Below are 24518 nucleotides of genomic sequence, written 5' to 3' on the forward strand. Positions count from 1 at the left end.
GTAATCCTGTAGTTTCTTTGATTGCATCATAGCACATCACAGTGTTATGAAATTAATAATCCACATTTTTCTATTTTTAAATCCATATTCACTTTTAAGTTGTTGAGACCACTGAAAAGCTACTCCATCCAAGTGATAGGGTGGGTACCCCCCAACAATGTACACACACTAAATATTGTGTCTTACTGTAACTGGTATCCATGAGACTGTTCATGAATTTCCTCAGCTTCATTTAATTTTTCTTCTTCCCCCTCCTACTATTTCCAGGAAAATCCCTAGTCACAGCAGATTAATGAAGTTTATTTTAAGTGAATGGCAAACAACTGTCTCTCCTCCAAGACAGACAAATCCAGGCTAGAACATATAGATAGATTGTTAACTGAATCAACCCCCTCCCAGTGAATAATTTACCTCCCAGGAGCTGCTGTGGCAATATGTTCAGAAAGTCTGGGAGAGGGGACACTGCCAGGGCTGGAATCTGCTATTGGCAAAAGAGCAGCTGCAGGTTCTGGTTTAGTACTGTTTTCACTCCATTCAGAGCAATAAAACCAAGTGAAGACACACAGAAAAAGAGATTTTTAATCCACATTAAAATAGTACGCAGAACAGGAAACACTGCGCATGAAAGTGTTAGTATATCGAAAAAAAAGAAAACAAAACAAAACAAAACAACAACAACAAAAAAACCCAAACCAACCAACCAAAAACCCACCAGAATCCCCCCAAAAAACACCAAAAAGACCATGGAGTTTTCAGTAAAATACAATTAGGGGGATAAAATGATGCAAAATACACTTAGGAAGTATCATGCTTTCAGTGAAGGTTGAGAGTGTCCTACTGCTTTTAAACTCAGAAAGCCAAGTAGCATTTTACAGCTTTATATGCTTTTTGCTACAACTTTCTTGGGGTGTTAGTTTCGTGAAGGTTAAACTATATGTTTCTCAGTATTTTTCATATCCTTTCTTTTATTCAGTTGTGATAGGAAAAAAAAAAAATCTAGAAAATGTTGTCTTAAAGCTCTCTACCGGAAGAAAAGCACCTATCAGACATATCACTGTAATACACAAAAATAAAAGTAAACTACAATGTAGAGAGCAATCACAGCAACAAGTTTTGAACAGACTAAATTAGCCACAGGGGCAGGTATTGCCGCCGTGGGCTTTTTTTCTTATATTCGCATGCAGAATCAATTATCTTAATCAAGTAGGGACCCTTAAGTGCTGAAAATTATTGAACACTTAGGAATGACAGGGAGCAGACCTCATAGGTGGTAAAGGTGTGGATGGAAATTCTGGTGTAGGTGGCATCTCCAAAGTCAGGGTAGCTATGGAGTTTTTATTCAAATTAATACAGGTATCCTGGGCTCCTGCTCCATCAGGTAGATCTGCATGTATGCTTTACATATATTTATGACACAGAGGAGAAAAAAATAAATACGTAATTTATGACAGATTGTTTCAGGACTGATCAAGAGCAGGACAAATATTTTCCAGCTACTATGGATTAACTAAACTACAAATCTGGAAAATCCAGACACATCTTCACTCAGGACAATGAATTGACTCTATGGTTTAAGGCCAAAACTAAATCTATACCTGGTTGCTCAAAAGGAGATGGCTAAAAGTGAATATGTAAAACAAATTTGGAAATACGGTGCTGCAGAAATAGAACTAATTAGTTACTAAAACACATAAATAAACTTTATACAAAGGCCAGACACTGCCTTTCTAAGTTTTAAGTAACTGGTTTAAAAGCTGCAATTTACACATTTCAGTGAGGGCTTTCTAATTCTATTTCTTGTCTGTAGTAGTTTACAGTTTAAAAATAAACAATCCACATAGAAAATCTGTCTTGGACAATGCCTGCCTGAAAAGCTGAATATTACTAAATTGGGATATTTTTCTGTAGATTACTGATGAAAGAGAAGTTTCAACTTCATTATCATATTCTTACTGCTAGGAGATTTCTAAAATTTAAGCTTATTCATTTATATCAAAAACCATTCAGAATATTTTTCAAAGATCAGATGTATGCTGGGAAACAGACATGAGCTAGGGCATGTTATTCACATGCAAATGAAAAAGTGGCCCATTGTCTTGGAAACAATAACAGAAAGTCCAAAATTTAACACCAGCAACTGTTGTGCATGGGGATATCGGGTGAAGAAAAGACATCTTTAAAGCAGTAAATGAAATTAATTTCATCATTCATAAAACATTTTTGGAACTAGTGATTTTTTTTTATCATGAATTTATAGAAAACCAATAATTTTAGTAGCCTTTCTCAAACTACTCTCATATCTTCAAAAGATAGGTTTCTATTCTTTGGATTATTTAGAGAGGGTTTTTCTTCTATTTCTCCCTAAAGCAATTCACCTTCGAGGGATAAGAGCTGGTGAGACAGATAAACATAATGGTAAGTTTAATAATGACATGAAAATATTCTCATTACCTAGGGACATCTCCAAAACATAGAAATACTTGAAGGTCAAACCATTCTGCCTTTAAGAAGAAACCTTTACAGAGAGTTTAAGTGATTACCTTTCATAGTTTTCATTGCATTGATGTTCTCTAAAACTCCCATCTGTCTTTCCATTCAAAAAGAAACTATAGAAACCCAGCAAAACAATTTTATACACTACTTCACATTCCTATTTTACTATGTGATATTCTATCAAATGATTATATTGTGCATGTGCACTCAGTAACACACTTGGGTTTAGTAACACAGTACTCACTATCAAGTTATGTGATGCAGGGGGGGACAGAAATCAAACTGATTGGCACTTCTCATCAAGACAGTCTTTAGTGAAATTATTAAAGTGATTATTTTTTCCCACTGTCCCTAAGGAGTTAACCCAAAAGGTGTGTAAGATGTGGTATCCCTTGGTCCATCACTGCCAGGGCAAATATAGTTGTACTTTATGCTGTGCATTGTTAGGCATCCACATTGGTGACTGTTAGTGTTAAATAACTTGGCTATTACCTGAAGTCTCCATTTTCTGTTTGTCTTTTCCTAAAGATAAAATGACAAATACCATAAGCTACTGCCATACTCCATAGCAGCATAAACCCTCTGAAAAGGAAACACAGGTTTAATATGCTTCCAAAGGTCTCTAATCCTTTCAAGTTCCCAAGTTGTGCAATAAAAAACAATCCCCCCAAGTCTGCAGAAGCATCTGTTGACACAACTAATTCTTCCAACAGAAGACCGTGTAGGTCAGCTGCATAAACACCAAACCAATTGCAATGGTTCTCATTGAGCAATTCTGAAAGACTGGGCTTTTATATGTGCTTTACAATTCACCTTTGAGGTCTGAAACATTAGCCGGTTCAATAAACGCTGCAAAAGCCAAAAGAGAGTTTTATTTAGAAGAATTCTTACTCCTGTAGCCCCCCAAATGGGTCAATAATTTTATTGATTTCTGCAAATCTCATGTTGATTTTGACAACACAAACACATACCCCATTTTTAACACGATCAGGAACTCTAATCCTGTGACAGTTTTATACAATTCAGATTGTTTCTAATATGCAGCAGGGATTTAATTTTTTGTCTTCCTATAACCTGTGAAGGTGTAATGAAATTTCAGCTCCATGCACGAGAAGACTATCCAAGGAGTCCAAGAGACTCAAAAGAAAAACAGACAGAGCTAAGATAAAAGCAACTTTTATTAAAATACTCTTCAAGCTTCAGAAAGCATAAATTAATGAATGTGTAGCTACTATAATACATTATTTTACAGGAGAACCATAGGGCTGTGAAGCTTTTATAAACACAAGAAAGCCTATAAGCTTCACTCTATAATAAATAAATACTACTGTCTTATCTTGTGTTGAAGCTCTTACAGGTACACACAGCAACATTCTGCTCAATTATTCTTTTTTAAAGTTTTCCAAAACATGAATATATTACTAGTCTAAGCAGCAGAATCCTTATATTGAGCTTTCACTTCAATTCACAACATTGGAATATATTTTTTTAATTTATTTTTTCTTTGCTTAAAAGCAGTCTGTCTTCTTGCTGTACTTTGTAAAACATTTACAACCACTCTAAAATTGACCCACTAGTCAAATCCAAAATAATTGTCCTGGTAAGTATGACAGTTTGAAATAAGTGCATACAGTTCCTCTTCATCTTCTTCCCCCAGCCCCAAAATCAAGGTAATACAATTTATTATTCTTTTGTTTAAAATTTTCTGCTTTCTAACAGCCTACAGTAACTGAAACTCAGCAATGCAAATGACTCCTTTCAGGCAAAAAAAAAAAAAAAACAACAAACTGAAACAGCCATCTCCTCCCCCATGTTGGAAGATTCAGCCACCCAAGTTGTTCTGTTTTAAATATGTATTTTTTGTCAACTAATGATTAGCACAAAAACATTTTCATCCCATTTTTTACACGTCAGTAGGAAAGTGTTAGAAAAGTATAGAAAAGGCTAGAATTTCTCTCGCAGAAAGGCTAGTGAAATAAGTTTTCTTTTTTCTCTCTTTTTTTTTTTTTTTTTTTGCAAAGCAGATGGAAAAGAAGAAAGGAAGGAAGTGTTTGTGTTTTGCTTTTGCAACTTGGGTAAGATCACTGGACATTTAGAACACGTGCTGAGACTTCATGGTGCCAGTCACGTAATTTTGTATATTTGGGGCTAATGACGTGGCTGTGAACCTTTTCCCTGTGGAAAGAAGTGATAGAAGAAAAATAAGAAAGAAAGAAAGATTGTCTCAAGCAGTTTCACAAGTGAGCATGCAAACTCCATGCACTATTCCTATCACTTTGTTTTCCTCTCTGTCAAAAAGTTGGATCCAGTGTTAGTCAAAGTCTCATCGACTTTAAGAGCGATTAGATTTAGCCACTGATTGGTGCTCATTTTGAATAACACTTATTCCAAAGCAAGGAGACAGGTGACCCTCATTTGCAGTCCACAACGACAGTATTTTCCAGCTATGCCTTGCAATCTGATGAACACTCACAAATCAAAAACGCCTGGTTAGACTCAGGAAAAGGAAAACACATCAACAAGCTGACCTCATACAGATAACCAAATCAGTCCAAGCTTACAGAAAATCTCTGCACAAACTCCTGCACAAACTTCACTACTGGACTGCACCAACAGATTTAAAAAGGTTTGTCTATGGAGAAAAAGATCTTGGTTTTTACATGCTGAAGTAAAAGGCAAAAAAGAAGCAATATTTTAAAAACATCCAGATGTCACACAAATGCACCAAACACTACAAGTTAAGAATTAAGACATGCAAAGTATTAAAGTAATAAAAATGTAAAACATCAACTCACTTAGTCTTCTTTGCAGCTTCATTTTCTGGTTCTTTCACTGAAAGAAAACAGAAAATTTTTATTTTCTAAGGCACTAAATACACTGTACTACCACACTGAGATTCTCTCCTGTACCAATACATTCACCATAGGAAATTACAACAACACTTGTTAGGACTCTTTGATTCTAAATATGCCTCAATGAACATGAGTTATGTCTAAAACTTCAAGAGCCCCTTTCATAGTAGAATTGCTGAAAAGTGGCTCTGCTGGTCTCTGCCCTTTCCCTTGGCCCACTCTCTATGCTGGTGTCAAGAAAGGTGATTTGAGAAGGTGAAGATGAATGGAAGTTGAGAGGCATTTCTTTTGGACAAACATCCAGTGGGTTTATATCAGGTGATAATCTAAGCATCTGTTTGCAGTTCAGCTATAACCCATCAAGTTTCTAGAGGTCTGCACAAGGAATAATGTAAATTCCCAGCCCTGATTTAAAGACTGGCAAATCTAGTTGCAGTTATTTTTTAGAGCATTTGTAAACATGATAAATTTCTCTGTACTGGATAACGTTATTTGATGTTCGGGTCCATACTCTGCCTTTACAAGGACCGATGAAGAGAATGGAACATAGATAATGATGTATTAATAGACTAGCACAACACAGTGCTAGAACAAAACAATCAGAAAACTGTCCAAATTCAGACTATTTATCACACATGGACAAGAATCTGTATCTGGGGACATGTTATCACTGGTTTCTAGAGACAGTGGATTTAATAAAATCTGCCCCAGAGAAGGGGTCCAATTTCCTCAATGCCGCCTTTATTACAGCATTAACTGTGAAAAGCAGCATAATGAAATAATCACAAATCTCATCCAGTGAATTATAGCTGACAGCATAACATGAAACTGAAGTTCTACAATAAAATTATATGACTGGGAATGACCTTCTCCACATCACCTGTTCCAGTACACCAATGCATGTAATCACACTAGCATAAGGAGAGGATGGAAACATAACCTGGAGATTAACTGAGGAACTATGGGTTTGTGTTTCTGACTGGTTAAATCATTGCATTTCACATACTTTTATATGCCTGACAAAGACTTTATACATGCCAGAAAACAATTTTTTTAAGCATAAAATTTGAACAGGAATGTTGCCGTTTTGATAATACAGGGGGGAAAAGAAACAACAAATACATATCTGTCAACATCTTTAGGAGTAGAAATGGAAATTTTAAGATTTACTTAGAATATATTAATTCAAATTAATCAGGAATAGTGTCCAGTAATGTATATATCCTGAGCTATTTAGCGATCACAGGAGTTTTACAATAATATTTTCCTTTTAATACCTCCCCTCACCCCCAGCTTTTAAATGCTTATCTGTCCAAGATCGTTAACTTCTATTTCATTTAAACCAAGCCACTCACTATGATCGGTGCCCGTGATCTGGGCGAGGATGCGGAAGGAGCGGGACTGGGTGGTGCCTGTCCGGGGATGCCAGTCTTCCGTGTCTTCAATCAGGCGCTTCTTGCTGGCATCGCTGTGGGTGGGGGTGTGGTAAAACTCCGTGTAGGTATCCACGATGTGCTTCCGTGGGGGGCTGCGTCAAGCAGAAGAGACAGCGGTGAGTGAAAAGGTTCAGAGACCACCTGGGTTTGGGTAGCTACAAAGACACGGGCAGAACTATGACTTTTCACAGCATTTAAAGGCACCTTCTGTGTTTAAAGGCCGAAGTGTAGCAGTTCGGACCCGTCTGAACACAGATTCAGTTCTCTGAACTGAACACAGCTTTATAATCACTCCAAGCCAACTGAAATATGTTTCACTGATGGAACATTTGAAACAGTAAAAGACAGCATTATCGAGACATTTACATGTTTAAACTTTTACCGTTTTGGTGGGTTTTTCCTTGGAGATGACAGAGTAAGACAGCAAGAGAAAGTTTTCCACCATAAACAGGAAAAGCAGAAAAAGAAAACATGAAATAAAGTCAGAAAGGTGAAACAGAAGTGCAGCTAATTGTTTTATTGAATTAATTTTGAGAGAAAGGGGAATTAAAATCCAATTAATAGTGATATTCTCATTCTACCACTAAAACCACAGAACTCCCATACTTAAATTAAACTCACAGGGATTTCCTTACAGGGATGAGAGGGGAGTTTGCCTCGGCAAAGCAGGGTAGTCTGCCTTGGTCAGATCAGGTGCCCCTTGGCTCACAAGAGGCAAAGCACAGCTATGTGCATGTGCAAGGGTCACACAGTACACACCAAGTCTTTTGCACTTAGCAAAGCCTGGATCAGAACCAGGCCATTTGAAAGCATAATGAGCACAATAAGGAGATACCCTCTTTGAAGGACAATAAAGTAGGGTGATTGTTTCACCTGGAAATTTTCCCTACAATAATCTACATGCTATTATCTATCCCTGTACTAGCAGACTTGCAAGAACACAGGATTTTAAAGCTTTGGTTCCAGTAAGTGATACAAATAACACGTAATGGCACTGATCAGTTTAGGAAAGGGAACAGAAGATTCAAACTATATAAGTTACTCCTAAATTCTACATTTGTTATTCCAAAGTATTCATCTTTAAGACCCTCTAAGTGTACATTTACTTTTATATAACTTACAGGAGAAAAGCTGCCCAAAACTAGCTCCTAAAACATAAAACTTTCAATAATTATTAAAAACCAAAACTCAACAGAATGTTAAAAGCCTCTTTTATTTTTGCTGCTACTTCCTCACTGTACTTTTAATGTCCAAACTATTTCTGGTGAAGAAAGGTGGAAAATATGAGTGAAAATTATGTTAACTGTTAACAAGTTAACTGTTAACAAGTAAGAATTAGTCCCACTCAACGGAATGCATTAGTAAATACTTACAAGAATGCTTAATACTTGAAAGAATGTGGAAGATATGATACAAGATTATATCAAGACATTGAATTTATTGAAACACAGCATAATTGAGGTACATGTATCACACATCAAAGTTCCCATCAGAGAGAGGTACAGAAAAAAAGACAGTCCAGGATGGCGAACAAAAAGTACATAGAAAAATTAAGTAAAGCATCTAAAGAGTTAATAGCAAAAAATAAAATCTAAAAATTAAAACAGTAGTTAAAGGTGTGGAAATACATGAAAATATAATTATTTACATGCAGTTTACTGCATTCTAGCAACTACCTCAGTGAAATAAGTAGTCTTTCACATTTGTTGAAAGTGGTATAAAGGAAAAATCCTGCTGACTTCTCTTGTGAATCCTACTGGTCCCTCATTAAGGCTTAAGAGTCTACTAGTAATTACTTACTGAGGCAACAAGGTGGTGCCAGAGACAAAGGAAAATTCAATGAGACAGGCTCTCCCTTAGCTCAGCCTTGAGGCAAGGGGGGAAAGGTCAATAAAACCTTAATCATTTAACATCCTGATATGCAAAAATCACAGTATATGGATGCTGGGTTTATTTTTCCTGTATGAATTCAGAATCCAGCCCTTCATTCTACCGTTCTCAAAGCAATGTTATGTTTATACTGTATTTCACCATTTACTAGTTGTATTACCAACACCAATGAACCATAAATGCACCAAGAATACGCAAACACCACACAAACGTTTTGTAGAATAAAAATAAGCTGCAAAATGTAGCACAGTGAAAAGCAAAATCACATCATGTCCAATGCAGACAAAATAATCTACTACACTAAGAAAAGCTGAAGCTGTTTTGCAAAATTTAAATATAAAACTCTGTAAGAGCTATAATTTTGCAAAACAAGAATACATGCTGGTTATTCCAACAGGAAAAATGACCATAATTCAAGTCCAGTGCTGTTGATACTAACTTTTTCGCTGCTGTTATCTGCAAGGGAAAAAAAGTATTTGCTGTGTTAATTCATTCTCTGCTTCTCAAAATACTACAGGAGTTTCCAAATCCAAGCTCTGGTAAAGCCATATATCACATAAGTCAAACTTACAATCATCAAGAGAATCTACAAGGGAAAATTTTAACCTACCTGCACTTAAAATGAGTGAAGTCTATGAACACCTTACCTGTTTTAAGCAGCAGGCACATCTTAATGCAAGAGTCAGCAAGAAGGTCTTGGTAAAAATGCAATTGCACAGCCCAGTGAAGGCAAATTGCTTGCTTTCTAAGCCAGGACTAAACAAGGGAAACAAAACTTCCCTTCCCATCCTGAAGTTAAATAGTTTATATCCTGAATGTGGTTTGAGGGAAGCCAAAGGAAAGGAGGAAACTGTGAGTACAACAAGGTGCTTGTCTGAAGAACGGCATTTGCTCAGCATTGCCATCTATGAACAAGATACAAATTGCTTTTTTTGTTTGTTTGTTTTGAGGAAATGTATCATGCAAAACACAGAAGCAAAATGGAATTTATTTCAGACTTCAGTGTTTCTGATATTTCATAGATGCCATTGATACAATTTTAAATGGGGAGACAGTTTAACATCGCTGTAGAAATTTATTTTTTCTGTATAAAATAGAGTAGTGTAGCAGTAGACTAATGCAATCATCTTAGTCGCTTTTGTCTGCTTGTTTTTGTTTTATGCCTTAGGACTGCAAGACAGTTAGACAGCTCAAACACACTATTATAAGAAAGATTGTAAAGTAAAGTAGGTTTTTACAGCTCTAAAATGTTTTCAAGTTTTGCCAAACTAAATCTGCAAGGCTGACAGTGAGACAGGGATTTCTTCACCTCTCCGCTGTGATTATTCATCCTCTTTGTAGGTATTATTCATCCTCTAAGTAAGGTAGGGCACATATTAGTGCTTACCCAGTCATCCTATCTTGGTTGTCAAATGCTTACTCTATGCCTGCAGCACTTCCTTTCAGGAGGCCTACTTTTGTTGCTATTGTTCCTCTTTTTTAGTACTAATTGCTGGTTTTGAATACTCCTTACACAGTTATTTGTTAAAACACTATTCCTGGAAAGATAAGAGTCAGTTTGCTAAAGTGTATTCAACAATTCTACCAGCATTGAGCAAGTCCTTGGAATCTCCTGATTTCATACTTCATTCACTTCATACTTTCACTCACTTCTATGCAGAGTGGATTCCTGCCACCAGCTGTTTAAGAAAGGGCTGGAAGTTACCATGACTACAGTGTGATATAAAATGCATATGGACTGCATTTTATGAGTCCACATATGGAAAATATTCATATTAAAATATAAAGGGAATAGGTACCTGAAGAAGTTTAGCAGCTCAACTGAAACTGCAATTTATCCATTATTTTAGTTGACATGGATGTTTACCTTTATGTAGGTAAACATAAAGGACAGAGGCACAAGGCCTACTCTTCCAGCCTCTTTCATTTGCGGGATGGCAAATAGTAACCTTTTAGGTTTTTAGCCCAGGTTTTAAATCATTAAGGCTGCAGAGAAAACTACAGCTCCTCTCCTGCCCTTTTTATTATGTAATTCAACCTGCTGGACACTGCTGCTGGGAACAGAGGCCAGCTGGCATGAGACTGCTTGTGCTCAGCCTCCTTCTCTTCCCACAGCACAGCAGCCACTGGGATCCAGTCTCTGAGGTGCTGCAGCACCCAAACCCTGCCCTGGAATTTCTGGGAGAGATGAAGGCATCCCCAGCCAAAAACCTTACTGCAGGTTTGAGTTCCTAGGACTGCTGCTGAGCCCAATTTAACTTACTAATCTATTGTTTATTAGCCTATATGTTATGCCAGATATAATATAAGCCTTTCATGCTCGCTTACAGTTCCTTGAATGTTCAGTCTCCAATATCCACTTTAACATACACGATTATTTTTAAGATGCATTCAAGGATGTTGTCAGGGTTGAGTAGATTTTTTGCAGTGCTATAATGTAAATACCTCAACTTTAAATTTTACCTTTACCTTTAAAAAGCAGTGCAGATTTAAAATTTGATTAATTTCCATATTCAAAGTTTCCCCACTGTTGTGCAGAGAAGTAATAAGACATCTGTCCCTTTGCCTCCCTTCTGGGACCTTTTTCCACCTTTTCTGCCAGGGCCACAGTTGGTCTTTCAGAGCATCTAATTCCCAGCCATCCCAGTACCCACTGACACTTCTTGACAGACTGCTCTGCATTTTTAAGTGCCGGCTGCTTTCAGTCACTGTATTGGGCGTCAAAATACACAGTGAGACATGGACATTGAAATTAATACCAGGCTTGCTCTAAGGTCCAGAACACATTGTGTAAAGCATTTTGTGGTCCTTGTTCAGTTTAGCCGTGACACTCTGTAAACTGATATATCACTCATGAGAAAAATCATCACCAGAAGTCTGGCTTGGCCCTCCGAAGCATCTCTTTTAAAATGCAAGTTCCTTCTGAGAGATTTGCTTCCAGCAGTTAAATGACTTCTCCAAGTCGTGTTTTACTCAGCCCTTAAACAAGCCCAGCTTTTTTCCTGTGAGGAGAGACCCTCACAGCAAAAAAAAAAATCCCACCTACCCATTTTGCTGTTTACTCTCCCCCTGGTTTTCTCTGAATCCTCGTCGTGGCCCCTCGGCTACATCCTGGGCGCCGTCGCCGGCAGAGGCGCTCGGGGCGGCATTTTGCGCGGCGGGCTGCCGTGGGACATTAACTGCAGGTTTAGCAGCGCTCGGCACAGGCGACCGCTGCTCAGGGTTAGGCTTGGTGTGAACATGCAGTCCGGGCGCGGCAAACGGGGCTGGGGCGGCAGCCGTCAGCGACGGAGCCGACGCCTGGGCCGGGGTGAATGCGGAGGACGGTGATGGGATGGAGGTGACTTTGGAGGAGGTTACAGCTCCAAACGGCCTCGGTGTCTTATTGTAAGCCACGCTCGCTGTGGCAGTGACTTTGGGTGCAACAGCAGAGGCAATGGGCACAGGCTTAACTACTTCAGTAGGTTCTCCCTATGTGAGATGAAAAACAAAAAAAAGAAACACACAAAACCACGCCAAACGCATGCACATTCCTCAGCAGGGATTTTCACTGTTCTCAGAGGAGATAACCCACCTAGCGTGAAAAAGGGAAGCAGAGAAGCAAGCTTTATCAAGACTGAAGCCATAAAATGTATGGAAAAACAATCCAAGCCATGCATTTTAGGAAAGGAAACGATCCAAACGCACACAATCAATATGAAATTCTGCGATGCTGACCCCTCTCATCATGTCCAAACCAGACACCCCACAAATCAAATTCAAGAGAAACTGAAAAACCTCTCTATTGCAAAACCCAGTGGGTAACTCATGTGGAAAAAAACTACTGTTTTTTATAAAAATCCATATTCCATCTCTCAAACCCAATTTGAGATATCCACGTTCCCCATACACGAATGGACTGTGCATGTGTACACACACACTGTACATATTGGTCTGTTGGTAAGATCCTTAAGAAAAGAACTAGAGCACATCGGTGTTCCCCAATGTCTCCATATACCTTTGTCAGATTAATATATTCAAAAAATGAGGGTTTGGTTTCTGTGGTTTTTTTGTGCTGGGATCCACGTTTTAAAATTGTGGTTCCCAAACTGTGGCCTTTCAAGTCACAGTCAGCAGAACAGTAATATCTACACATTATTTATGGTCAGAGGAGAGGATTTTAAAGTACAGGCCATTTATAAGTATTTTCAAGTTTGCAAACAGCTTTCTTATCAAAAAGGGAGGTTTGAAACTGTTGCATAAAACAAAACATTAGAAGAACTCAAGAACAAATAATTCTCCAGGGCTTTAAGGAAAGTGAGGGGACTTGTTCTCTGGAACTGTAGTATTTGGATAAGTTTCTTTCAAATACAAAGAAAGATCTTAGCGTCCATTAAAACAAACAAATCCCCAAAAACAAAGAAAAGAAATCACCACCAAAATAAAGCCTACTCTGTTTCTCTCTTAGGTACAGAGGGAAAACATCAGAAATATCTTCCTAAAACAAATTTTCTGAGAGTTGGAAGATAACATTTTTTCACTCTTTTTTGGTTTTTTTGGATAATCATTTGCCAGGTCTTTCCATTTTCTTTAGGAGCAGAAAAAAAAGGTAACCACTCAAAGATCCAAATGCTGTAATACTCTTAATATAACACATGGAAAACAAGCATGTTATACTAAAAGGAAAGTTTAAATGACAGTGCTTATCAATAACAGAGTTGGATAGATGGATATCAGTTAGTGCCACATGCAACATTTCTTCATTGTGAGGATGAACATACCTTTGGCACATTAATAAGATCAGGTTTTTGTACAGAAGCCACTCTGGAAGAGGAAAAACAAACATTATTGTAAAACCCAAATTCTTTAATGTTTAAGCATTTCCCTGTTCCACCTCACCACGTCCATCCACAGATAAACAAAATATTTAATTTTATTTCCTCTAAAGGAACAATTCAGGTTAAACCTAGAATACTGTTGTTCACACAAGGAAAAGGGAAAACAAAACTGAATTAATTTGTCCAGATACAACGTTAAGAACTCTGGCATCTATCATCAAGTACTATTTGATTTATAAATTCATAATTCTCTATCACCAGTTAGGAGACTTCAGCTCCAATTTGCTTGCTATTTTCTACCCTTTCACAAGAAACTCTGTCAAATAACTCAAAAGCTCAGGTCAGATAAACTGCATTTTAAATAGTACATAACCTATATACAGGGTTGAAAAAGAAAGCTTCCTTTTAGAACAAAAAAAAACCCTTCTGAGGAACTTAGCAAGTTAAATAATACAAACTTTTTGCACCATCTTTGGTTTTCAAAAGTAAGGTTAATGTCACTTGAACTCTACAGTAGATGGCAAAAAAAATTTTCCCAAACAATGGGCACATTGAAACTACTATGGGGTGGTGGGAAGGAAAGGAAGCATCACAATGGAAATGATTAAGTAGATAAAGAGTTGATAGATTTTGTTACACCTGAAGTGAAACGGCAGTGTGTTACAGGTAAAAGACATCTTACTTGTTCGAGCTTTTTTTGGATTTGAGTATACTTGTATGCAAAAATACACATGCACACATTAAATTAAAAATATGTATTAAAAATACAGCAAAAAATATGATACATTAATGTTTTGCTTGAAAACATTGCTGCTGATACACTTGAGTGTTTTCATGCTGTTCTGATAAAAAGTGGGTTCTCAACACATTTCAAAACATTTCTGGCCATATTTGGTGGCTGCTCAGAGAAGCAGTCACCCTTAATGATCCAAGAACCACCAATCGTATCCTGCCTGAAATCACACAACCCCTGATTTCCAATATGGCTTTTGAACAACTGAAAAACTGTAGCTGGATTCTGATTTCCAAAATATAATTTGCTAGGGAGGTAAAAAGGTTCACTTAATTGGACATCAGCTAACAGAGGCTACAATTTTAAAAACATTTCTATTATATAAACCAGCTTTTCAATTTTTACCAGGAGAACATGGAGAGCTAGTATTAGGCACACTTGTTACCTTTAACCACTCTGTTTTTTAATTTTCCATTTTATCCTCTTTATTTTTTTTTCCTCTTCTTTTTACTATTTTGTTCACAATATTTACTCCTTTCCTGAGAGTCACTTGGCCCTCAGTGATCATCAGATTCCAGCAACAGGAATCCTGCTGCAGGTTCAGTGGCTAACTTACAAAAAGCAAAATACATATAATCCAGATGCTATGTTGGCAGGGGAAAAAAAAAGGAAAAAATGCATAGCAGGAGAAGATCATCTTCTGCACTTTGGCTTCACCACTTGTGCATTGCTGCTGACACACATTCTGTCCACATCAACAGCAATTCTCAACAGAGAGAGGGTTTTGTCTGCTCTGGGGAACAGAGCCATTCTCTCCTTTCCCACAGAGCGTGCAGCCTATGAAAAGCCTGACCTCCAGCCCACCACAGCACTGGGGTGCATCATTAATCACTCCTAATTGCAGAGTTGTCAATTTGCAGCAACAAAAGCAACAAGGAGGAAAAAAAATACCAATACATATGGAAACTTTTCTTTCCTTTTTAAGACCAGAGTTAGAAGGAAATGTGCATCTGGCTTCATATCTTACATATACTTTTTTTTTCAATAAAGTAACTTGAAATGTTTTATGTATTAATTAAGCTGATCCAACAGGAAGATGTAGGAACATATTTATTATTCAAGCCAACTACCATATTTCACACTTGAGAAAAAAAAGCTTCTCTTTGCTAATACTGGACCTTGACTTTCGGTCTCATAAAAGGAACATACTTAATTTTTTCCTGTTTTTACAAAATAATCAAATTTGAGTTTGCAATGGATGAGATTGCTCTGCATTCATCAGTACAGCACTGAGCAAAAATTATTTTAAACCATTATTACCGGATGACCTGAAAACATACTTTTCAAAATTCATCTTCAAAAATGTCATACAAAAAGAAAAAGAAGGAAAGGGTGAAAAAAAGACTAGATAATCAAAATGTTCAAAATGTTCCTTTTAAACAGTGGAGGCAGACAACATAATGTTACTTTATTTCCCTCGCAAACATACTTGAAACAAGGACATAAATTTGTGTGCCCCAGACATACTTCAAGCAGTTTAACTTGGCCTGGTTGACTTCAGACCATAATCAGACTAAAATCTGTGATTTATCCTGTATTGTAAAAAGAAAATGCTCACCCAGCAAACTGAGCCACTAAGATCATAATGTGAAAAATGCACAGTGGTTAGACAAGACAGTACAAAAGGAAATGCACACTTCAAGCTGAAAAGCAAAACACATCCAACACACACATTTAAGAAAATTCCTTCTTCGGGGCTATTTCCTTTATGATTTTCATAGATACCACCAAATTGCATAGCCAAAAAATAATTAAACTGCAGAATCTTTTACATTTTGTAGCTGTTAGCACTTTATTTGCCACCTAGCAATTAAACATACTAGGATTTCATGCTGCTTTGGTCCCATTGAACGTATGAATAACTGATCGTAAAGGTTTTCCGAATGAGATGACACACTTGCCCTGTTACTACTTACTAAAAAAAGCAGTATAGCTTGAAGCATGATATTTTCTGAATGATTTAAAACTAGCAGTTCAGCATACTAGTTTATGCAATATTTTCAATAACATACAAACAAAGCAAAGACATAAAAGCTCAGTATAAAGGCTTATTATAAACAACTCACACAAAAGACCTTGGCAAATGGTTACAGTATCAACCTTCATAGGAATTATTATAAACAATAAAACCAGAAGCAGCAGCCATCACTTACTAACATACTAATATTGAAAATAAAAGTGCACAAATTTTTTGCACAGGCTTCTACATCAAAGTCATTTATTCTTTCTGTGGAGGGGGTGGAGGGGGCAAAGCTATATTTAGCTTGTGTAAACAGGTCATTTCAACCAAACATGATAAAATTTGCTGTCTAAACATACCACAAGCTGTTCCTCTCTGATGAATACTTTCATGACATTTAATGCAATTCAAAACATTCCAACTTCCAGCACAGCCTTATTAGGAAAATGAATTAGTCCACTCTTCACTGTAAGCAATATGCCCAGCAATAACTATTCATTCTTTAAATTCTCCTATTATTCATTCACTTTCCAAGTATTTCTCCCATTAAAAAAAAAAAAAAGACAAGCAATTTGACAGAACCCTTCTGTAATTACTAAAGCTAAAGCTACAGTTCTTCATGCTTCAGCAGGGAGTACACCATCTGCAGAGACTGATCATCAATGAAAACTCTGTTATCTTCATAATTAGCATTATGGAAGCAAGCTCAATGCAAGGAAGGACTTTTTTTTGACAAATCTCAGCTGTCCTGTGTGTATAATCACAGAACAGAGGCCCAAATCCTCAGCCAGTAAATCCCTACATCTTCATTGAACCTAAAATCCAAAAGACATTTCAGAGTTGTCTCTTTTCTGAACTGCATTAAAAGCCCCATCATCCCCTGTCCTTCTGCTCCTAAGTCAAGGGACTATTATCTATTCATAACTTAAAAGACTGATGCAAAAATCAATGAGAAATTCACAAGAAGGTAACTGTGCTTATATAAACTCCTCTATAAACAAGGGGAGCACACAATACTGGTATTAACAGAGATATTGTGCGGTTTTCACATCTCTGTAACTTGAAGAATTGCCTAAACTGGTGTGAGATACAAGAAGCTGCAACACCTTCATTGAATTATAGACTCATCTAAGTTGGAAAAGATCTTAAAGATTGAGCCCAACCATAAACCTAATACTGCCAAGTCCACCAAATGAAGCCAAAGCTGAAAAATTTTCCACAAAACTTTATTTGTTGTTCTGAACTGAACCTTTCTAACAGAAGGATGGAAGAAAGGAAGGATTCCCTTCCCATCCCCTGTCCCGTCCCTCTCATTTCAAAACTAACTCCTTTTTCCTAACTGATCAATCATCAGAACACAGGTTTTGGCAAGCAGATGCTACACCCCTGAAAAGCCACTGGTCACATCTTCCTTCCAAAAACCTGATCTTTTAGCGGTTTTGCCATTGTAGTCTGCAGTTCTGTTGGTTAGCTTCATTTTATTTCTGGAGAACACTCAGTAGACAGGGCAGGAAGCTAAATAAATTTGCCTTTCATAAATTAGCCAATTCATGGAATAAAGATGACAAGCAGAAGACATTTAACATATATAACAAGTCATGACTTTCACTAGGGGTTATCTGAATAATAATAAATGTAGACATAATTTAAAGCACAGAAAAAAGAATAATCAAAATATATGTATTTTTTTCCTTAAACACAAGCCCCTTCTTTATCACAGACATAATTAATTTCTTACCAACCTTGCTCTGACTCACAACAATAGAAAAACAAGAACATTGTTAAGCTTGCTTCTTATTGCAATTTATACAGCATCCAAAATGGTTTCCTTACACACACTAATATAACATACAACTGCATTTCCCACAGTTTTGTAGAAAGACACACTGCCCCGGGCAACACCAGTCGGTAAATCAGCACTTCAGCAATCTTGCCAGGACACGCATCTGCAGCCTTGAGATTGCAAACCTGTCCACATCCCAACACATGGAAAAGTGGAGGTAGCAAAATTATCATTAAGTATGACTCAATGAAAATTGGAACCTGTTGCAGCCATTGCAAAAAAAAAGAGATGACTTTTTTTTTCTGCCTAAAGAGATGCAACAATGTTTTCAAATCTCCAGTCTGTCATCATACTTACTAACATCTCAACAGATGGCTGTCAACATTTTATTTCATCAGTCATTCTCTTTTTTCTAGTTTATTATTTTAGTTTACTTTTTGTTGAACATACCAAATTATGTCAAATAATGTTAATTACAATCTAACAACGCAAACATCAGTGCTGACTGCCTGCTTAGGGGACCAAATGGCAATTTCAAACCAGTGATACAGGAGAGAAAAGATGGGATGCAAAATGGTACTTCAGATATAATACTTCTCCAGGAGTCTTGGTACTAACATCTCCCTCTGCAAACATTCTTACATTAAAAATGCATTCTTTCTCCTCTTACCCTACAAAACAGAGTCTGTTAACCCATGATAATTCAAATTCTCATGATTATTCAATACGACACATCAAATCAGGCTGGCAAATGGTCACTAGTGGGGTTCCGTAGGGCTCCATTTTAGACTCAGTGCTCTTCAACATCTTCAAAAATGACTTGGATGCAGGACTCGAACGTATACTAGGTAAGTTTGCTGATGATATTAAACTGAGGGGACTTGGGGGTCCTGGTCAACAGCAAGTTGAATAAGAGTCAGCAATGCCCTGGCAGGAGGGCCAACTGTGTCCTGGGGGCATCAGGCAAAGCATCGCCGGCCAGTCGAGGAAGGGGACTGTCCTGCTCTGCTCTGCACTGGGAATACTGTGTGCAGTTTTAGGCACCACAATATAAGAAAGATATAAAACTATAAGGGAACATCTAAAGGAGGGATACAAAGACAGTGAAGGGCCTTTAGGGTAAGCCGTATGAGGAGCACCGGAGGTCACGTGGCTTATTCAGCCTGAAGAAAAGGAGACTGAGGGGAGGTCTCATTGCAGTTACAACTTCCTCATGAGGGGAAACGGAGAGGCAGGCACTGTTCTCTTCTCTGTGGTGACCAGTGACAGGACCCAAGGGAATACCATGAAAGTGTGTTAGGGGACGTTTAGGTTGGATTATTAGGAAAAGGTTCTTCACCCAGAGGGTGGTTGAGTGCCAGAATAGGCTCCTCAGGGAAGTGGTCACAGAACCAAGCCTGACAGAGTTCAAGGAGTGCTCGGACAATACTCTCAGATACACAGTGTGATTCTTAGCATGATCCTATGCATGGCCAGGAGCTGGACTTCGATGATCCTTCAACTCAAGACATTCTATGATTCTACAATTAAAACGCAAACAGTGTGAGACACAGTAGTCTCATCATTAATAAAATACTGAAGGGTTTCTGTGGGTGCTCTATTTGTATGTAAAATCTCAGAAAAGGATCTCTTCTGTCCAATGAACCACTTTAAACACCTAATAGCTTTTGGGCTTGATGTACTTTGAGGAGGTATATTTAATGGAGCATGCTGAGAATACCGGTATTTATGTCTTGTCAGAATAGTACATTGAGATAATATTTCATTAAATTCAGCCTGAGAATATTAGCTCGTGTATCACTCTCAAAAAGTTTCTACACTTTCAATAAGTTTAGCAGGGGAAAAGTAATAGAATGTGCATGTTAGCATTTTACATTTGATATACACTATATAATACTTTCACATCCTCACACTGTGCGCTCCCCCAGCACACCAGATTACAATGAAGCACTAGGTCAGGTAAAAGAAAGAAAAATTATGTTCTTGTTTTACTGTCTGTTTGACAGTTGGCCAAATCAAATTTAGGTCTCCCCTCTTTAGTTTAAATAAGGTTTGTGATATCGTAATTATGTGTTAAAATAAACAGTGCTGATATTTTAGGAAAGAAAAAATCTGCCCTCTGCTTTGGTATTCCTACCCACAAAGGATTAGTTGTTTTTAAGACCTCCCAAAGACAACCACTGCTCATAGTCTCATTCCTGTGGTCTGTGGCAACCCTACCAAACGCATTTGTAAAGAGAATTTAAGTGCAGGCAGATAATATTTTATTCTACTACAGCAAAACCAAAAACCAAACAAAAAGCTAAGGAAAAATACCAAGGAATTTATCTCACTTACCTTCTGGCTGTCAGAGGCTTTTAAAAACAAGTTTCTTGCTTCCATGAAGGAAGAAGGTTTAGAAACCTGGAGATCCCATGCATATGGTTAGCACTGGACTGGGAAGGCATGTCTGTACATACCTGCCCACAACTCCCCTGATTAGAGCCCAAGGAGGTAAAGCATTCCCAGTATCAAGTATGGATGATGCCCTACAATCCTGTAAGGCAGATTGCTGTCAGTTGTCCTAGAAAAGTTATAAACAGCCTATATACAAGTGGTAGCTTAGCGTTTCTAAATAATCGAGTTTGGTAAGCAGGACTCCCATCTTGTCACTGGTTGGCTTCTCACAAGCAACAGGAAAACTTCTGGCTTGTATATAAGACCTCCTTACACCTTGCCTTCAGTGACAGAGATAATTTCTATCAGCTATGTCTTGCTATGAACTTGTTCTTTTCTTTTCTTTAAGCTTCTCAAGCTGTCTTACTAAGTAAGAGTATCCACATAACAGCTAAGTGCAAATAACAAGATAGAACAACTATATCCGGGCTTTTAATGAAGTATAATTTACACATTTGAATTTTTTTATGAGTGCTTATTAGATAGTAATTCTAACACAGCAAGCTACCTTTAAAAATAGCCATCTTAACGAAAAGCATAGGTCTAAATGACTTGCAGACCTAGTCCCTCCTCCAAAATTCTTAGGGAAAAAAAAAAGAAAAAGGGCCCAGCTTCATGTTGACTTCAATCTGTCATCAAATCTAGGTTATAATTTAAAAGATTCAAAACTAAGCACTGAATTATTTTTTCCAGTGCTTTCCACAATATGGTGAGTAATGTTTAAATTACCTCCTTTGTTTAAAACATAGCCCAAAGAAACTTGAAAAGTGCGGTCATATCTATTTTAGCTGGAAATTCACCACAAACAGCTTCCCATCCCCAACATGCCCTTATTTGGTACTTTTATATTTTTTTTCTCCTTAAGCATGTCCGTGGGAATGAGCATTTTTTTTTTTTTCAAATGAAGAATCTGGCAATTTAGAGAGCCACAAGGTTATTGTATTTTAGTCCTTATGGGAGCTAAGCACACCTCTCGTCTATGAAGCAGCTCATCCATTCATTGCTTCCAAAAATTCTGAGGAGGTTAGTAAAAGTGTAGTTAACCAAACAAGACAAAAACTGCTTCTGAGGTGTCAGGCAGCAACAGCAGAGAAGAGCCCCATCCTTCACTAGGATCATCAGCATGGGAAGCAGTGTTACCCACCCAGACTCCAGAAGCACTGTTCAGGCATCTTTGGCCAAATCCCAGCTGCCTCCTAACACCTTCTGCTTCTTATTGACTTAGGGAAACAATATGAGCAACCTAATCCTACAACTTCTGAATTTCCATCTGCTGTACATCATCCCAGCCATACTATGCGGACATGCAGAGACCCTGCTGCAATTGCATGGCTGTCGGGAAAATTGCTGAGCCTGGGGCTGGTCAAGAAAAGCCAGGGACACCAGTAAAGAAATATGATGCTAAATCTATTTAAAAGGATGAACTCGTGTTGGTTTTAATAGTATATGCTATGGGTTTAATTATTTCCAATTAAGGTCAGGAATATCATTAAGCATTTGTCTGACTTCTCAGTGGGACCCACCACTAAACCAGCCAACTGTCTTTACTACTCAGCCCCTCACATACCTCTTTCCTCCCTCCCATGTCACCCCAGCAGCAAGGGTTAAATATCCATCCTTGAGGTGCATGAGCACAGGACTTGACTGGCAAACTGCCACAAAAACTACTACGGGCACTGCAGCCAGCACATAACCGAACAAGTCTTCTTTGCAGGTGTGTTTGAAGGGGCTCTCACAAGCTGTCCCCAAAGAGGACACCACCACAGGTGGTAGTGGCTCGGGACAGCAGAGCTGAAGCACCATAAATCACATGACAGAATTATTACAGGATCAATTTAATGACCATATACTTGCCAGAAGCTGTTAATTTTGCCACTACAGATCCTTGCTTTTGTTGCACTGTATCATTTCCATGCATTGTTTATATGGTTATATATTTAAGGTCACTGGCTTAGCAGCATGTATTGCAGGTCTAACATGCTAAGGAAAGCTATTTATGCCTCAACATGGCTGTCTACTCTAGCTTTAGATATCTAACAACTTCAGTTTGGAGGTTTCCTTACATGACTTCTTTCAACTGTTGCATCAAGACCTTGTTAGCCTGGCCAACAGGTCTCACCACACCTTTAAGGGAAAGGGAAGTCAAAGATCAACTGCCAGAGTATGAGCTGCACCTATAAATTGTTTTGTTTACTGCAAAAGCTAAGCAAGAAAAATTGGAAAGTAGCAGTGATCTGAAATAGTTAATTTCTGTAGTCAATAAGCTGGCCAAGGAACCAATTATACTGGATACTAACACTGGTTAAGTAAAGGTGAATAAACCACAGTTCTATAATTTTTCTGTTGTTTGCAACAACTGTGAAAGAAGAGAAAAATTAATAATCCCATCTGCCTCCAACTGATCCAGCTAACAAGTTTTTCCTTCCCCCAGTCTAGTTTTGGAAAAAGAACCTTTCATCCCCCTCAGCTCAAAATATTTAGAGGATAACATTCACAGCACACTTACAGCATATGAAGCAAGTAACTGCTTTTGTAGGCAATTAATCACTGATGCAAAACAGATGCAAAACATCTCATGGTCACAAAACCTGATGGGATTTGTCACAATTCTGCAAACATTACTTTTGTTTTGCCCTATAGCCGAAGTAAGGGAGCAATGTTTGACAGGCATAATATGTGTTTTTATTACCTCATGGGGTTTTGTGGTTTTGTGCCACAGACATGACTTTCTACTGACAATACCCTGGAATTTTTCAAAGGCAGTAATTTTTTTAAAAAATGGATTGAAACAAGCCCTTGAAATGGTGCAGCAGTGAAATTCAGCTATTAATTATAAGCTCAAGTCTGCAGATACCACTTACCTTTTTATAAGCTGATGTAGCAGATACATATCTAGCTAAACTTGCAGTGATGGATCTCAATTTGTATTTAGCATTTTTTTCAGACCTCTAGAATATCCTGTGTACCTGAAAACCTCTCTGCTTTTCCCAGCATTACCAAACATCCCATCTTTCTTATGCTGTTACACTCATGACGCTACTGCTATCTCTCAGGAAGACACTTATTTTCCAAACAGCCAGTCATTAATTTATTCTCATTTCACCCTTTACTAGAGGAAGGTATTAAGAGTTAATGAGTCAGGACACTACAGTTTTGATTCTCAACAGCTGAGAACTTGCATGGTAGAGGACAGGTTTTATTTAACCAGTGTCTCATTTTTTCCTGTGGTCTGATGCTTAGGAACAGTTTATCTAACAACACTTGTCAGTTCATGTATTTATTTGCCTTAGGTTTGTTTTTTCTTTTTCTACTCTTTACATCTCACATGCACAGAGGTGCAAAATTAACTATCTGAAATTGAGAAACTAACCAGTTACCTGCATAGGTGCTAAATATTCACACTATTTATCCAGTTCAAGCTAACTAGAACTATTTTCAGTATATGAAGGGCATAGTCCATATTTAAACCATGTAAGCTTCTTTTAATCCATTTAGAGACAACTGTCCCTTGACATATCCTTTTATAATTTAAGAATGCCTGCAAGTTAGCATCATAAACCATGCATGTTGGAAAGATGTGTTTTTCAAAGGAAAGCAACAGGTGTGGGACATAGTCTGCATTTGAAAAACAAAAGTGTAAATAGAGACAAGCAACATCATTCGTGGCACCCAAGTAATGAAAAATGGACACAGATTGCTCAGTGGACTGAGATAAAATGGACTTGGGCATCTCTAGGTACTTTATCAGATTTTGAGCCATATAGAACCCATAGTAGAGAGAATGATGAAAATTATTTCTTTCCCATTCTTATTCTTGCTTCTGTTATACCAGTGTTGTCAAGTTTCAAAAGAAGATTTTAAGTAAGTGCCATTAAGCATGTCCCACAATCCAGATAATACTACATACAACCTCCCACATTTTTCTGAAAAGGGGGACAAAGGTTTCACTCTCAAATATATTCACATACTATTCAAATTCACAGGCAAGGAGAGTAACATTTTCAGAAATGTTTAAACTTTCCAAAATGCAAGCTTTTCCATTTATCCAGACTTGGCCA

At 37.7% G+C, this 24518-nt stretch overlaps 1 protein-coding gene across 9 annotated transcripts in view; it reads right to left on the bottom strand.

Moving 5' to 3' along the window:
• The window catches only part of PDLIM5 (PDZ and LIM domain 5), a 126955-nt gene that overhangs the window by 42198 nt on the left and 60239 nt on the right, over positions 1-24518 (bottom strand). For 3 of the 9 annotated variants that reach the window (XM_027635624.1, XM_027635623.1, XM_027635622.1), the window contains exons 4-8: positions 13432-13474; positions 11718-12142; positions 7164-7181; positions 6701-6873; positions 5289-5325 (exon numbers count right to left, since the gene is read on the bottom strand). In XM_027635624.1, coding sequence (XP_027491425.1) covers positions 5289-5325; positions 6701-6873; positions 7164-7181; positions 11718-12142; positions 13432-13474 — 696 coding nt within the window. Of the gene's footprint in view, positions 1-3888; positions 4669-5288; positions 5326-6700; positions 6874-7163; positions 7182-9110; positions 9128-11717; positions 12143-13431; positions 13475-24518 lie in introns of those variants that run through there. The other 6 variants (XM_027635630.1, XM_027635631.1, XM_027635629.1 and 3 more) reach the window with 6 other exon arrangements.

The sequence above is a fragment of the Corapipo altera genome, unplaced genomic scaffold, assembly GCF_003945725.1.
Source record: "Corapipo altera isolate COAL_440 unplaced genomic scaffold, ASM394572v1 22b, whole genome shotgun sequence".
Classification (NCBI taxonomy): Eukaryota; Metazoa; Chordata; class Aves; order Passeriformes; family Pipridae; genus Corapipo; species Corapipo altera.